Here is a 16,387-nt window from a genome sequence, read left to right on the forward strand (position 1 = left end):
TCGACCAAGTAGATTACGCAAGGATGGAACGTGGTTTAGTTATGACTTAGTCATTAAGATCAGAGAACCGTGGGAACAGATCAGGATCATGATTTGATGAGGTAATCGTTGTGTTTGTTTTGAGGCAGGGCAACAGCTTCCAAAAGAAATCTTCTTTCATCTTAATTGACATGTTAACATAAACATTTTAGAACCATAGGAAACAGAACCAAGAGTAGGCCTGAAACAAAAGAAGAAATTGCTGGAAAAACTCAGCAGGTCTGGCAGCATATGCGAAGAGAAATCAGAGTTTACATTTCAGATCAAGTGATCCTTCCTCAGAACAGGGTCTGTTTCAGCAACTTGTATTTTTGTTTCTGATTTACAGCTTCTGCAGTTATTTCAGGTTCTTTTCCTCACAAGAGTAGGCCATTTGGCTCATTCAGCCCACTCTGCCATTCAACATGATCATGGCTGATCCTCCGTTTCAATACCATTTGTCCGCTTCCTGCTTAACCACTTGATACCTTTAACTTCTATAGATTTATTTCTTTCTTAAATATGTTCAGTGACTTAACCTTCACAAACTTCCGTAGTAAAGAAATCCACAGATCTCTAACCTCTAAGTGAAGAAATTTCTCCTCATCTCATCTTTGCGTTTTGTGATATTATCACACTCCTATGTTTTGTGGAGGTGACCAGGCTTATGTTTTCTTTCATGTATGTTTGAATTAATTCATTGACACCATACAAAACTGAATGTATCAAAGCTCTCTAAATGCCACGTACTGTGGAGCTGCCTAACTGAACTGTGGGTTGTACTCGCATAGCATGGAATGGACAACAATGGTTCAAGAATGTGGCTTACTGTCACCATTTGATGTATAGTTAGGGTTTGGCTATAAGTGCTGGCATTGCCAGTGAGGATTATATCCCATGAACAAGCAGAAAATAAAAGTCGCTGATTTTCAGGTTTCTAGTTTGAAATGTCAGATCATATGATTTCATGGGTGAGGTTAGAGATGAGTTGATCAGGTTAAAAGAGTAAAGTCACCATAGTCCTACCAGACTATAGGACTACTTTCTCATTAGAGATGAGAGATGATTAGTGATGGTTAACCTGAGGGTCACCATGCCTCAGACAAGAAGAGAGTTTGAGAAGAAAAGTCCTTCCTGGTAACCTGGTAATTGAATGTGCACACTTGACATCACTTTTCGATGCAAACCAGCCATCCAGAGCAGCTTGCTGACCCTAATGGCCATTTCTTAAAGTTCTCTTGTTTAAGAGTTTCTTCTTTTCTTTTTGCCCTTCACTTACAGTTTTAAGAATTTGTATGATCTGCGGAAGCACATCGAAACACATAATGATGAACCTACGTACCGCTGCAGCTCAGATGGGTGTAACTTCAGTGCCCGCAGTGTACAAACCCTGAAACAGCACTACAGGAGAATACATGAGGTAGGTGACCAAGTGACAGCTGATCTGTGCAATGCTATGGGATTTCGTATGCTTTTGTCTCAGAGACCATAATTTGAAATCACTTAAGGTCAGTGGCATGGAGCTGTTTCCTTCCTCTTAGCTTTTCCTTTACAGTTGAGGTGGGGGGGAGGGATGAGGAAACTAGTGAAGTCTGCGTTGATGCCATGTGGTTGGACGGTACCAAGATGAGGCGTTCTTCCTCCAGGCGTTAGATGGCTTGAATTTGGCGATGGAGGAGGCGGTCAATTCTCCTGCTCCTCGGATGCTGCCTGACCTGCTGTGCTTTTCCAGCGCCACACTTTTCGACTCTGACCTCCAGCATCTGCAATCCTCACTTTCTCCCAAGCTTAACTATGTGGCAAACAGTGAGGATGAAATCAATCAACTGCAACAGCACATTAAAAAGTTAACAATATTACCAACAAGTGGCAGATGGAACTTAATATAAGAGAGAATTGTGAAGTGATGCAATTTAACAGAAGAAATAGAAGAATAAAAGATAGACTTACTGGAACAGCTTTAAAGAGTGTGGGGATAGAAAAAGCTGGGGTTTATTGGCATAAATCTTTGCCTGTGACAGGATAAATTGAGAAAGACGAGATTCAATAGTGTTAAACATTTTGACAGGTTTTGGATAAAATAGATAAAGCTATGTTATTCACATTAGATTTATATTTTATTGTCATATGTACTCAAGCACAGGAGTACAGTGAAAAGTATATAACGTTAGCACACAGTACTACCTTACAAAGGTAGCTATGTACAAAAAGCTTTGATACACAGTTGTTGAAGAAACAAAGTTTAAAAAGGTTAAGCATTGGTGGGCGGCACGGTGGCACAGCAGTTAGCACTGCTGCCTCACAGCGCCAGAGACCCGGGTTCAATTCCCGCCTCAGGCGACTGACTGTGTGGAGTTTGCACGTTCTCCCCGTGTCTGCGTGGGTTTCCTCCGGGTGCTCCGGTTTCCTCCCACAGTCCAAAGATGTGCAGGTCAGGTGAATTGGCCATGCTAAATTGTCCGTAGTGTTAGGTAAGGGGTAAATGTAGGGGTATGGGTGGGTTTCGCTTCGGCGGGTCGGTGTGGACTTGTTGGGCCGAAGGGCCTGTTTCCACACTGTAATCTAATCTAATCTAATTACCTTGATAGAATATGTAGAAAAATAAAGAAATATAGTTAACATTAAGTCCTTCTTGTATAACTAGAAAAATAAAGGAGTAAAGGTTAAAAGTTCAACAGTCTTTGATGTCCTCTGCTTAGCTCAGTCTCCAGGAGACCTCATCTAGCTGTTCTTGATGCTGCCGGAGATACCAGGGGATCTCCCTCACCACTCGCTGTTCTTGCATTGGGCTGCAATGCCATCGTTGCTGCTGCTGCTGAAGCTGGCATCTCCCTGATCTTCTGTTGCCTCCAGAACATGCTCGGGCAGGACCCACTCGCATGCCAAGATACCTTGGCACCGGGTTGAGAGATCGCCACAGGCCACCAAGAGACCAAAGGACATGGGGACGTGGATTTAAAGTTTTGGTCAGACTATTTCAAGGCAACATGAAGAAGGTGCTTTTTATGCAGTGAATGATAACAACCTGAAACTGGCTGCCGATGATGTGGAGTCGATTTTAAAAGGATGGACACTTGATGGAAATAAACGTGGAGAGCTAGGGGACTAAGTAGATTGTGCGCAGGAGTTGGCATGGATTTAGTAGGTAAACTGCCAATCTCATGTGCATTATGACTGTATGGTCATTTTTGTTTTATCTTTGAATTTTAATTGGTTCCTGTTCTGGAGATTTGTATGCGCTTTCTTTGACATCATGTCAAACCTATGGACAGAATTATAGCATCTTTTGATTTTGCTACTTACTGAGTTTAGAAACATCATGTGTAACTACTGGATAATAAATGGATTTTTCAGATTAGTTCTTCCCTATTGCCTGGTTACCATATTATGGAAGAATAGCTCTTCGGAGGAAAGTTTGTAAAGAAAATAGTTAACCTATTCAAAACATTTTCAAATTAACAGTGCAATGGGTCACTGATATTTCTGTCTTATTCAGGGAGAAACAAAACCTCGATATAAGTGCCACATTTGTGCCAAGTGTTTTTCTTGGGCCTACACATTAACAATGCACCTACGCAAGATGCACCAGCTGAAGTGGCCTTCTGGGCATGCACGATTCAGGTAGGATAATATCATTTGCCGAGAGCCAAAGGGTGTTGCCTTAAACCATCTGTTGCTGATGCTATTTATTCCAGTGAACTGTATTTCACCTTTGGATGCAGAACTAAAATGTTTGTTTCCTCTTACACCCACAGTCATTCAAAAAGAGTCACTGCTAGAATGCAGTTTTTGTATATATACATGTGTACATTCACAGCGGATGGATATCATCTGCAAGAGGAAAGTTAGATTTAATCTTTGGTTGGATATTCTGATGAAGGTTCTTATCTCTGGTTTTGAACTTTAACCCCTTTAGTCCTGGGCCCTCCATAACTTGTCCTTCCACTTTCAACATCCCAGATAAATTTAAATCACTTACAGGCCTAGCATTGAGTCTAGTAAAATGCTGATGCCACGCATAATATGAACCTGTATGTACTGGGATTGGAGCCTTCCAATTCAGAGTCAGGACAGCTGTCAGCAGCAAGCCACACCATTCTTTTTGCAGTGCTTCTTTGAAAAATAGATGGGGCCATCAACTACTGACCACCTAAAACTTGTTTGCTAATGTCTTATCTAGCAGGAAGTCACAGTGTTAATGCTTTTTATTTGTGTAATTTGATAGGCCAGCACGTGTTGGAGCAGCTTAAAAGAAGTATGAGATCCCTACCTTAAATATAGATGAAGTAGGCCATTCAGTCAGCTTTAGTTAATTCTTTGGTCAAGATATATCCAGTTGACATGGAACATTAATGCTCTGAGTGTAGAGGGGATCCAGTTACAGAAATGAGAAACTGAAATCCAATTGTATAAGCAATGATACAGGATGGCAAATGGGGAATTATCTAAAAACAATATATGAAGCAGTGTAAAGGGAATTCAAGTGATGGGCTGGCCTATAGACAGTCACACTAATTCTTCATTGAGCATTGCCAGATATAAGCAGGACTTCTGTTGCCTTCTTGTACAACCACATCACTTCAGCTTTCAGAAAAAAACTGTCTTCAGAATTATAAACTTGTCGCAGTAGAGGCCTCTTAATCCTATCAACTGCTGACTACCTAAAACTTGTTTGCTAATGTCTTATCTGGCAGGAAGTCACAGTGTTAATGCTTTTTATTTGTGTAATTTAATAGGCCAGCACATGTTGGGGCAGAATAGTGGGAGACTCACTTTACACCTGTCAGTACAGCTGCAGTAAATGATTGAAATGAAACAAGCTTAACTTCTCAATTTGACAAGTCTCCTACATAAAGAAGACTCACATTGTTGCTTGGGTGGTGCTATGGTTTAGATCATGAACTTTCACTTCAGTTACCTGATTCAGATCTGAATGGATAAGATTTTTTTGTTCAAGTTTCCTTGTGAATGAGATGGGCAACTTCTGTCCAGTTTCAGGTGGACATAGCAGGGCAAGAGCTTCATTTTTTTTCCCACACTTTGGATTTCCTCTTTGAGCTTTGTGTTCCAATAAAGTGAAGAATGTTAGTGCTGTTCCATTTTGTTCCATTGTGCGCAAGAGACAATTTCAAAGATTGCAGATGACTCAAACTTGGAAGAATTGTAAATTGTGAGGAGAGCAATATAGAGCTCCAGAAGTACAAAAATAAATTGGGAGAATGGGCAGATGGGTGACTGATGAGTTTCAATGTATGGAAATGTGATGTGATGCATTTTGGTATAAAGAATGTTGAAGACAATTCAAAATAGGGATACAATTCTAAAGGTGGAGGGGATACAGGAGCATAGAGATCGGAGGGTATATGTGCACAGATATTGAAAGTAGTTGGACATACCGAGAGAGCATTAAATAAAGAATAGAGTATCCTCGGCTTTATTAATAGGATCATAGAGTACAAGAGCAAGGAGATGATGTTGAATTTGTATAAAGTAAATGGTGGACTTCAATTGGAGAACTGTTTGCAGTTCTGGGGCCTCCTTATTGGAAGGTTTGAAACGCATTGGACAGACTGCAGGAGCAATTTACACGAATGGTTCCAGGGAGAAAGAACTTTAGTTATGAGGATTGATTGAAGAATTTGGGACTGTTGTCCTTGGGAAGTGGAAGGCTAAGTGGAGAACTGATTGAGGTTTTAAAAACTGTGAGCAGGCAGGAAAGGGCAGTTAAAAAGAAGCTGTTCCCGCTCATAAAAGGAACAAGAGGGCATAGCTTTAAAGTGATCTGCAAAAAAGAAAAGCAAGGGTGAAATGAGCAAAATGTCTTCACACAGTGAGTAGCTTGGGTATGGAATTCATGGCCTGGAAGTGTGATGGAAGCAAGTTCACTTGAGGCATGCAAGAGGGTATTTGGTGTTCATTTGGAAAGAAATAGTGTGTCAGGGTAAGAGGAAAAAGCAGGATATTGACGTGAGGTGGTGATGCTCATTTGGAGAGCCAGTGCAGGCACGATGGGCCAAATGGCCCCCTCCTGCAATGCAACAGTTCTGTAATTTTGGTCTCCCAATAGCATTCTGAGTGAGATTTGCCAGTTGAATGCTGTTTTATGCAATGCTGGATTAAAGCTGACTCGTTCATTGAAACATCATTGGCCACAAGACTTTTGGGCCACTTGAGTTGAACCCAATTCCAGAGGTGAAAGGTCAGTACTTCCACCATTGTACCACTCAACCACACTCTTCCCTTTCCCCATCCCTTTCAAATTAAATATTTTAGCTCTGATGATGAAAATGGATCCAACACGATTTATTTTGCTTTAACTGTCTAGATACAAGGAGCATGCGGATGGATATTTGCAACTACATGTGGTGCGCTATGAAACAGTTGAGCTGACTCAACAGGTCATTAAGGACTTGGAGAAGAGACGTGGACCCCGAAGGAAGGTGACAGAAGCGTGTCTATTTGCACCAGAATCCCGCCGCAAGGCCCTCTCTGCAAAGCCCACCACTGGCAAAGCCAGCAAAGAGGAGGAGGACTATCTCGCAATCGCCACTCGGCTGAGGCGTGCTGGGCACCGGGAAGCTACCAACTTGCCAACCAAGCCTTCAGAGAAGGCCCCACAGCTGGAGCAGTGCAACTCTCTAGAGCCTCCCAAAAGGGCTGAGCAATGTTCAGACGTTTCTGGAAATGGTTCTCCTACCAACTCTGTCCTTCATAATGTATCCCAGTCAGCAACCGGGCATCCTACTGCTCCCGAAAGGAATGAAGCTGTCTCCTCTCTTGACCCTGTTGAAACATTGGAGAAGGTAGCACGAGGTCTTGGCATTCAGATAATTGGATAGTTAGGGTTGCTGGTAGCGAATTGGTGAAACCAAGGTCCATAACTTCTTTGAACAGTAGTTCCATAAATAAAGCTTAGTCATGTGGGAGGGTGGGGGTGGATTTGGAGTTACAACTTAACAGGGTCCTACTGTCTGTATATTATACGTATTGAGAGCTTGCTGCATGTTCAGATGTTTTAGATAACCATCAACTGGATGCTAGATCAATTTCTTATTCTTGCTTAAAAGCAAAGGATTGTGGATATAGGAAATCTAAAATAAAAACAGAAAGTGCTGGTGAAACTCGGTAGGTCTGGCAGCATCTGTGGAGATAGAGACAAACAAACAAAAAAAATTATTCAGAGCATTCACCGTGCCTGAACATGTTGGAAAAGGGTAAGGAGGCCCCCGACTGTACCTGTCTCTCACTAATTGTCGACCATTGTCTTCCAGTGTTCTTGGCAGGAGGGAACAGCTTGATCTGCAATTGTATTGAGATTGAGGGAATGACAAGATAGGTTCAGATGATATATGGGCCCTTCTTAACAGCAAAGGAGCCAGCAAAAGCCAACGCCTATATAGAACATGTTCGATTTAGAAAAACTACCCAAGACTCTTCACAGAAGAACAATGAATGTCGAGCCAAAGAAGGAAATATGAGGATTCTGAATTATCATTCTGATATACAACTGATTATTTTAAATGAAGTTCAGTGTCTTGGCCAGTCTTCCTGTCAACCTGCTGTAGCTGTTGCTCCCTCTCTTTAACGGTTACTTTATCCCATTTAACAACCTTTATGATCCCTCTTGAGATGTTATTCTTTTAGCTACAGAGCCAGCACAGATGTGTGCATGAATTTGTGTCTCCTGCACAGATCAGCTCAATTATATATTTTATTCTGACTTTTTTCAAATTTTAATTGAGAAGTCACAGATGGCGTACATATCACTCTTGACATTAGGTCAGATGTTAGTCTAAGATCTGTTGTCCCAAGCACTGTATGACAATTAAGTAGACTGCTAAATGAGTTCAGGGTTCAGCTTCTGATCCCTTAGAGGAACTTGGCTGGCTGACTGCCAACTCATCACTGAGCCATCTCTGAAATAGTGCCCTCACTTCTCTTGCAACCCTCTTTGTTTCTCTCCAGTATGTAGTGAACTTGTCCTCTGTTATTTCCTCAATTTAATCATCTAAAAATCAGTTTTCCTTTTGTATCCACTCACCTTTTCCTTTTTTTTTGACTAAAAAGCAAATATGACTTTTTTTGTTAGGACTTTTTTAACTTTTGAATGATTTCATGTGGGGTCATCTGAGGTTGACTTATCCTTAAAACAGTTATAAAGTATTTTTTTGTAATGTTTAGAAATGTACCTTATTTATACCACAGTACTGCCTTCATCAATGGCACAGAACCACCCCAGCATGAGAGATAAATAGACAGTGGCTGATACCAGTGTAATTTTTAATCTTGCTTCAACTCCGTATACCCTTGCTTTTCACCGTGTCAATGGTGATGATTTCTGCCCATTAGTGTGAAGTTCTGACTGAGGCTTTGGAAACATTGTCCATGTGTAAGTCCAAACGTTTAATTGAGAATGGGGAGATCTGGCTGTTTCATTACTGTCCTTCTGTAAAGGAAATAGGCATTTAACTCCTCTGTGATCTATATGTGTGACTCCAGTTCCACATCAATACATATGTAGACCTACATTTTGCAGATGATTGCAGTGTCATTGTCCACACTGCAGCAGATTTGCTAGCCACCTTTGATCTCTTCATCATACAAAAATCTTAGCCTGTTCTTGAATGTTGTGACAACATCAACTCACAGTTGGACAACCAAATATTCCACGTGCCACACATGTTGAAGGAGAGACTCTGAGATATGTTGAACACTTGCCATAACTTTGTGGCCACCTGTCTTGAATGGATGCCATTAATCTGATCAAAAACTCAGCTGCACTAGATCAGCCTTCTTAAAAAAAACTCCAGCAGCAACTGTTTTGGGCAATAAAAGCCTCTGCAAGTCAACAAGTGTCCTCATGTACAAAGCGGCTGTCACCACACTCCTGCATTCCAACAGAAATGCCTCTCACCCTGTCATCCATTTTTAATTAGGGGAACTGTTGAACTAATGCTAGCGTCCTTCTTGAAGCTGGCTCTACAAGCATTCAGGCAAATCACCACATCAATTCGATTCACTGCCAGGTAATTAACTCTTATGTCCAGTGTTAAAGAGAGAACAAATAAATTGTTACAAAGACATTCTGAAGCTATCCTTGAAGCGCATCTTTAGAAATAGGGAGAGCTGGCTATCATCCATTTAAACAGCCATAATTTGTCCCTTATGTAACCTTGTGCCCAAATGCCTTCATTATGAGGTGGAGCAGAAGGAGAGAAAGAAAGAAATGGAAGCAAATGTGCACCCTGTATCCCACTGCCTCTTGGGATGTCCTGCACCATGTACTGAAAGATCTGCAGGATGAGAATCACTCTATACAAACACATGAAAACTCACTACAGAAACTCTCAATCCTGAGTAGTTGACATCCTCATAATCAAGGGACAGCTAATGAATGTCTTTGACACTTACCTGCCTGTTGGTACTGCCTAACAAGTTATTTACAAAGTGAGAGTGGGCAATAAATGCCAGGAACTCTGCATATTTCAAAGTAAAGTAACTTTTAAGAAAATATTTGGGACAAAGTTGCCTCATCCCTTTGCAGGACTGCTATAACTGGAGCCTCAGGAAACTATTCAATCTCGTTAAATGGGAATTACCCTGGTCAAGTCACTTGGGCCTTGTGAAGGTTCCACTGTGCTTGTTGAACTGCAGTTTTAACCTGCTTTTTTAGCTCCTCCATGTTTCTAGGACATGTGTGGCAGATAAGGTGTGAGACTTATGTCATCTATACTGGATTTAACTTGTGGCTGAGGCCCCAGTTTTCCAATCAATGTGGCAGTGCAGAACCCTTCAGTCACTTTGCACCTTCCAGAAGCCGAACAATAACAAAATGCCACAACTGCTGTTTGTCTCCCACACATAATGCCACCAGCAACATTTTATCCTGATAATGCAACAGTTTGTACAGAAGCCCTTAGAAACTGCTCCTTTTTTCATTCTGCTCACTCTTCCTTAAAAATGAAGGCTGGACTTGTTTCCAAGGGAAGTTGCCAAGTTCCCAAAGCCTGACAGGGAGCTTTGATTGTTGACTGGAAGTAGAAATTTGGGTTCTGTGCAATTTTGTTGAAATCCTGCTAAATAACATTGCCACATTGTAACTGGAAATAAAATGGCAGTGTGGTAGGAAGCGTTTGATTTTCATTTCAGAAATTTTAATATAGCTTTTTGGAGAAAAATAATGGGCTATCCAGTTTTTAACCTGAACAAAGTGGCAGACCCATTTTCGACATCGCTACTCACTTTTGTGTTCAGATTACAGCCTTGATTATGCACTGGTGCCTTCTGTATTAACTTTTATTGACTTAATTCTGTAAAATTCATAAGTAATGAGCCTGTAAAATCTTTCATCAAATGGAAGATTTTTAAACTGTGAAAATGACTTATGAGTGCTTTTATTTTAACACAACATCCTGTCAAAGGAATAAATTGTAAACTGTTATGATGATAACTGCGGCAATGCCTTTGTGAACTTGGTGGAATATCTCAATATTATGTCCTCTTGAACAGTGGACGACACCCAGTATTGTAAAACTAGAGTCTGATGTTGTAAACATGAGCAGTTTATAATGGCAGCATGAAATAGGTGGCATTGAAAAGATTGCCACTGGTAACCAGTGACCAGTTTATGGTGTTTCCAGCCCTATGGTGGAGCTTTACTGGTTAATGGAACCTTCCAGTATGCATGTGAGGCTTGCAGTATATTTTTGTAATTATGAATGGAGGCATTTGTCTGTATACTGGCCTCATTGTGATTTTGTTGCTGTCTGTTGCAATTAGTGGGCTCAGTCAGTTTGGTGACTGCACTGTTATAAATATGATTCACCTAGAACTGACTGAGGTGGGTGTATTTTATGATCCTTCCCAATAGTGTGCCTCATTCAATAGTACACTCCCACGCAGTCCTGCAAGTGCAGACTTGTAAAGTTATCACTTGTGTGCATAACAAATGTTTAATACTGTGTTATTTGTAATAACGTTTGACTCGGGGTTACAATCTAAACTGTTTATAACAAGGTCTCTATAGCTAGAGACGCTATTGCTGTGAACAAAAGTTTTGATAAATCAGTGTTTAATTTACTTGACAGACAAGGCTAATTCTTAGTCACAACTAAAACCCTGCAGGTTCTGTTGAGGAATTTACCAGCTGTGCACACAGTAAGCTCACTTTTTCTTAAAGAGATTTAGGGATGGGCAATAAGTCACAACATTGCTAACAACACCCTTGACTTAAGAAAGAAATTTTAAGAAGTACACAGTCTACTCACTGCCTCTTTAAACAAACAGTCCTGATACTTAAAGGGCACTCAGGGTTCGCTATATCAGAAACAAAAGTATTGTTGAATATTGAATAGACAATATTGTGCCTCATCCAATCATCTTTTGTGGAGCCACGCCCAGTAAATCAAGAATTTTTGTTAAATTGGAACTACATGTTCATTATGTTTTCTCTGTCAAGAGCAATTTATATGTGTTTTGAATTGGATAGGACGTTCTAGCAGTGGGTGTTTATATTGTGATCTCTCAGTGTCAAGTGATAAGTTCTCTCATTTTGTAATCGGCCAATCCCATTCTTCTCTCCCTCTAAACTTGCACTGAGTTTGATGAGGCTTTGATTTCTTTGGTAAAACCCTGCAGTTATAGAGAAGGTTTACTGCCTTCGTTAATTGGACCTTCTGCCAAACTTGAGAGTTCAAATATATTTTTGTAGTTTTGAGTGAATCACATTCGGGATCAGATCTGTGTCCTTATGAGCAATTACTTTGTTTTTGCTGCCAGATCATGAATACTTGCTAGCTGCAGTTCAGCTTTAATGTCTAGAGTGTACAACTCTAACTAACCATTCATGACTTACAGTTCAGACTGCAAATATTTGGGAGTCAGCTCAATTCTTGTATGGTTCCACCCTTGCCACAGCCCCAGTCTGCTAAGGTTATTAATCATACCATTAAAATATGTTTCTAAAGTGCCCAGTGGACCACTTAATGAAAAAAAAGACTTGAAATTCTGCAGTGCCTTACCGTACTTCTTGTACATGTGCCTATGAACTACTTCACAAACTGTGAATTGCTTATGGAGTTGCCAATTGTATTGTCAGATTAGACAAGCCATGTTACTGAAGATTTTCCACATCCACTTTCACGCATCCCAGAGTCTTATTCGAAATAAACACCCTGCCTTTGAGTCGTGAGCAGCTTGTCTTCAGTACTTTGTGTAATCAGACTCTGGAGTTAATACTGGTTCACGTGCAAACTGCACAACATTGCAAAGTTAAAATGAGTTCTGATGACTGTGTGATGTTTTTGGAATACCTTGAGTTTTATTTGTCATTTTATCCATATCTTGCATATAAATGTTTACATAGCTTTCCATATTAGCAAACTCTACACTCTGCACCCATGCTAAATTATTATTTCTGATGTTCACCTAACTTTCCTATTTGCTAATAAATTGTAGATAAGTTTAGATTAGTGCAGGAACGAAGACTGCCAATAATCGCATAATGTGTCCATAAGAGTAGTATACAGTCTGCAAATAAAAATGTTTTACAAATTTTTAATTCAAAATCAGAAATGTTATATATCTTTCCTTCTTGTGAGGGTTTTTGAAATGATTTTCTTTACAGACGAGCACACTTGTTTGCAAATCATAATTTGTGCATATTGCACACATGTATATAGTTGACAATGTAAATGTTTTTGTGATGGTTAAGAGGAAATTTTGCATTCTCCCAGTTTCTGTCCACTGAATGTTGTCTCTGCTGCCTCGAATATTTCTAAGTAATCTCAATCTCCAAATTATTAGAGAGAAAACTAGGGATGGCAAATGAAAAATCACCTAGTACTAACAGTGTGTTCAGTTTGTTTTCATGTTCTTTCATGTTTAATCTGTTACAATTTGAGAATATTACACTGCATTTTGTTGAGGTGTTACTGTGAAATCTTCCTATTGTTGAACCTGTTTTGTGCAGCTTGGTCACCGAATTTGAGTAGGAATCACCTTCTGTTACCCTGGTAGTCATGCAGTATGGTGATAAAGTTATTGACTGATTAATTGTAACAGTCAGTTAGCTATACAGCATTAATATAGTCTGTGTAAAATGCTGGGGTGGGTTGTGTTTGACCCCTATTTAAATCAAGAAGGAAACACATTGTGGAAAAGCCAAACCTATTGAAGAAGTGTCTGAATTAATAATCTGTTGTTGATTTCTCCAGTTGCTGTGACTAAGACAGGAAGGAAGATTTCCTATTTTTATCTTTGAACTTTGTTCTTTATACCTTCTTTAATTTGTTACGTAGGAAGGTATGTGTTATCCCTACCCTCATAAGCAACACTGTACCATGTTATTTGAAATATTGTGTTAATTTGGATCAGAAAGAAGATCAGTAACTGTACCTTGACTGAAGTTTTAAATAAGTAAGCATGAGTTCATTTTACAGAAATTGCCTTTTATAAACTTCATTGTTTTCATTATTTTTGTGTTTCAAATGTTTTCTTCTTGTAAGCAGTTGCTACCTGGTGCATTAAACATCTTGAATATTTTGCTCACATCCCATGACTCAATTTCCTGTGTCTCACTTTAGAATCACATTTATTTTCTATGTCTGGCTACATCAGAATTTTCCATAATAATTTTGCTTGCTTTTTATTCACTCATAGAATGTGGATATTGATCGCTAGGCTAGCATTTATTGCCCATCAGACAGTTGGCATCAACAACATTGTTATGAGTCTGGAATCATACATAGGCTAGACCAGGTAATGGCAGCAGTTACCTTTCCAAGAGGACGTTAATAAACCAGATAATCAACAATGCATTTCATCATCTTTCAACTCTCTTAATTCCAGGTTTTTTTTCTTGAATTCATATTCCACCAGCTGCCATGGTGAGATTTGAACCTAGATCTCCAGAACATTACCTGTGTTTCTAGATTAATAGTCTAGCGATAATACCATTCGGCCATCACTTCCTGTAGGTCAACATTTATTGCCCACATGGCAGTCAAGAGTCACCTACATTCCTATGGGTCTAAAGTCTGATTTGAGTCCTGCAGGTCTAATCTATTGTGTAGTTGGTGCCATTGCAGGTATCTCAGCTCTGTCTGTAAATTTCTATGTTGTCAATTTCCAAATTATCTTCTGTGGATACCTTCCCTACTTCTAGATCCAACACAGTGCCGCAGTCCCACACAGATAATATTACCTGCAAACAATTTCAAACGTTGAATTCTATTTGTGATTTTAAAAGCACAAATTGACAGCTAGAAATATGACTTACCTCATTCCTGCAAATGGGGAGATCCCTAGATATAATCATGCAAAATGTTTACATTTATAATGTTTACAATAAATAAGTTGTATTTATATAGCACCATTGTGCATCAGCTGTAGCTCAGAAAGTCTTAGACTTGTTGAAAGCACACTTGCTGCTAAGTCAGATGTTTTGAGTTCAAGTCCTACTTAAATACAAAAAAAAATCACTCACTGTGGGGCTCCCACTGTCTTAAGGTAAACATAAAAGATTCCATTACACTATTTCAAAGTTGGGCGGGCAAGTTATTCCTGTTAGCAAGTGTATATCTTAGTCAACTTCACAAAAAAAGGGGGTTCAAATCAGAACAGAGCTGTTCGTACAAGTTTACTTGCACAATTTGATTGCCAGTCAAATAAAAACAGGTAATGTTGGATGAGAGAGAAACAGAGTTAATGTTTCAAGTCTGATATGACTCTTCAGAACTGAAAGGGGATAGAAAATGGTGGGCTTTATTCTGCTGATAAAGTGGGAGGAGGGATGAGTGATACAGATGATGAGAGTGCCCAAAGCAAAAGACAAAACATGCTAATGGTGGTACAGGAGTGATAAACACATAAAGTAGGTGTAATTACTATGGATCATAAACCTGGGAGCAAATTTTGGCCATTTGGAGCATTAAGTCTGCGGAGCCTTTAAGTGTGGTAAAGAATTCACCATCTTCTGAGAGAGAAAACTATCTGTGTCTTAAATGGTCCTAACCTCTCCCAGAAGGGAAAATAATCCATGTTTACTCTGTGAAGCCCATAAAAACCTTATGTTTCAAAAATGTCTATTTTCATTCTTCTAAATTTCAGTGAGTAAAAGCCCAACCTACCCAACATCTCTTCATAAGACAATCTGTCCATACCTGGGATTAACCTGTTGAATTTTTTCAGAACTGCCTCTTATGCCAGTATCTCTTCTTTCAATGTTCATCGTATTCCAGCAGATTAGTGCCTTGTAGCATTTTAGAAAGGCCGACTTAGTTATACTCCATTCCCTTTGAAATGAAGGCCTACATTCAATTTTTCTTCCCTAATAATCACTGAACTTTTATGCTAGTTTTTTATTTGTGATTCATGTACCTAGACCCTTCCCCAAATCCCTTTGTTCTGGTGCTTTCTGCAGTCTTTTCCCATTTGAATAATACTGCAAAAGTGCACAACCTCAAATTACGTTCCATCTGCCAAGCTTTTGCCCATTCAACGTGTCTATATCCCTCTACAGATTTCTTGCATATCTTCACTATTGGCCTTCCTATCTATTTTTCTGTCATCAGTAAATTTGGTGACAGTACATTCATTTCCTTCATCCAAGTTATTAATATCTACCTGGAATGATTGTGGCCCAGTTCTCTGATTTACCTTTAATCTTTGCCACATTTGAATGTTTCCTTTCAGTTCAAAACTGTTCTTAACTTCCCTAGTTAACCAAGCTCCACTCATCCCCTTCCGAGTATCCTTCTTTACTGGGGTATATCTTTGCTGTGAGTTTTTTTCAACATCAGCTATTGTTCATCAAGTGTCTTACTGCTAAAATCCTTTCCAATCCACTCCAGCAAATTCTGCCCTCATTCCCATGAGTTTAGCACAGTTATTTTATACCCTGGATGCTCACTCTCAAACTGAAGGCTAAGTTCTTTCATGTAATAGTCACTATTCCATAGAGGATCTTTTATTTGGAGAACATTTATCGAACCAACCTCATTCCACGTTGCCAGATCCAGAGTAGCCTGATCCCTGGTTAGATATACATATATCATTCTAGGAAACTATCCCAAGGGCATTCTATGAATTCTTCCCTGTGACTGCCTCTGCCACGGTGATTTTCCCATTGTCTGAGATGTGAAGCTGGGGATGGGAGACCTTCAGAGGATGTGATGTGCGTGAATCCTACAAGGAACAGCTTTGATGGATCACTGGTGGATCGTGGTCCAGGGAGATTACAGGAAATGTCTCAGTGTTGGAGTTCAACTTTTGACAGATAGAGGTCAGCATGCCAAGTGACACATGTACCACCCTTGGCGGATTTGATACCAAGATTGGGGTTGGACCTGAGGGAATGGAGTGCAGCAAG

The 16,387-nt window shown here is 39.8% G+C and overlaps 1 protein-coding gene across 1 annotated transcript in view; it reads left to right on the top strand.

Annotated features, from left to right (window-relative positions):
* LOC122555403 (histone H4 transcription factor) overlaps positions 1–13,568 on the top strand; it is a 54,282-nt gene extending 40,714 nt beyond the window's left edge. Inside the window, exons 8-10 of the mRNA XM_043701377.2 lie at positions 1,300–1,438; positions 3,515–3,639; positions 6,344–13,568. Of these exons, the coding sequence (XP_043557312.1) occupies positions 1,300–1,438; positions 3,515–3,639; positions 6,344–6,857 (778 nt within the window). The 3' untranslated portion in view covers positions 6,858–13,568. The remainder of the gene's footprint in view (positions 1–1,299; positions 1,439–3,514; positions 3,640–6,343) is intronic.
* Positions 13,569–16,387: the final 2,819 nt, after the last annotated feature.

This window comes from Chiloscyllium plagiosum, unplaced genomic scaffold, assembly GCF_037043375.1.
Source record: "Chiloscyllium plagiosum isolate Xiang-an unplaced genomic scaffold, Cpla_swu_hap1 HiC_scaffold_12, whole genome shotgun sequence".
In the NCBI taxonomy this organism is placed as follows: domain Eukaryota; kingdom Metazoa; phylum Chordata; class Chondrichthyes; order Orectolobiformes; family Hemiscylliidae; genus Chiloscyllium; species Chiloscyllium plagiosum.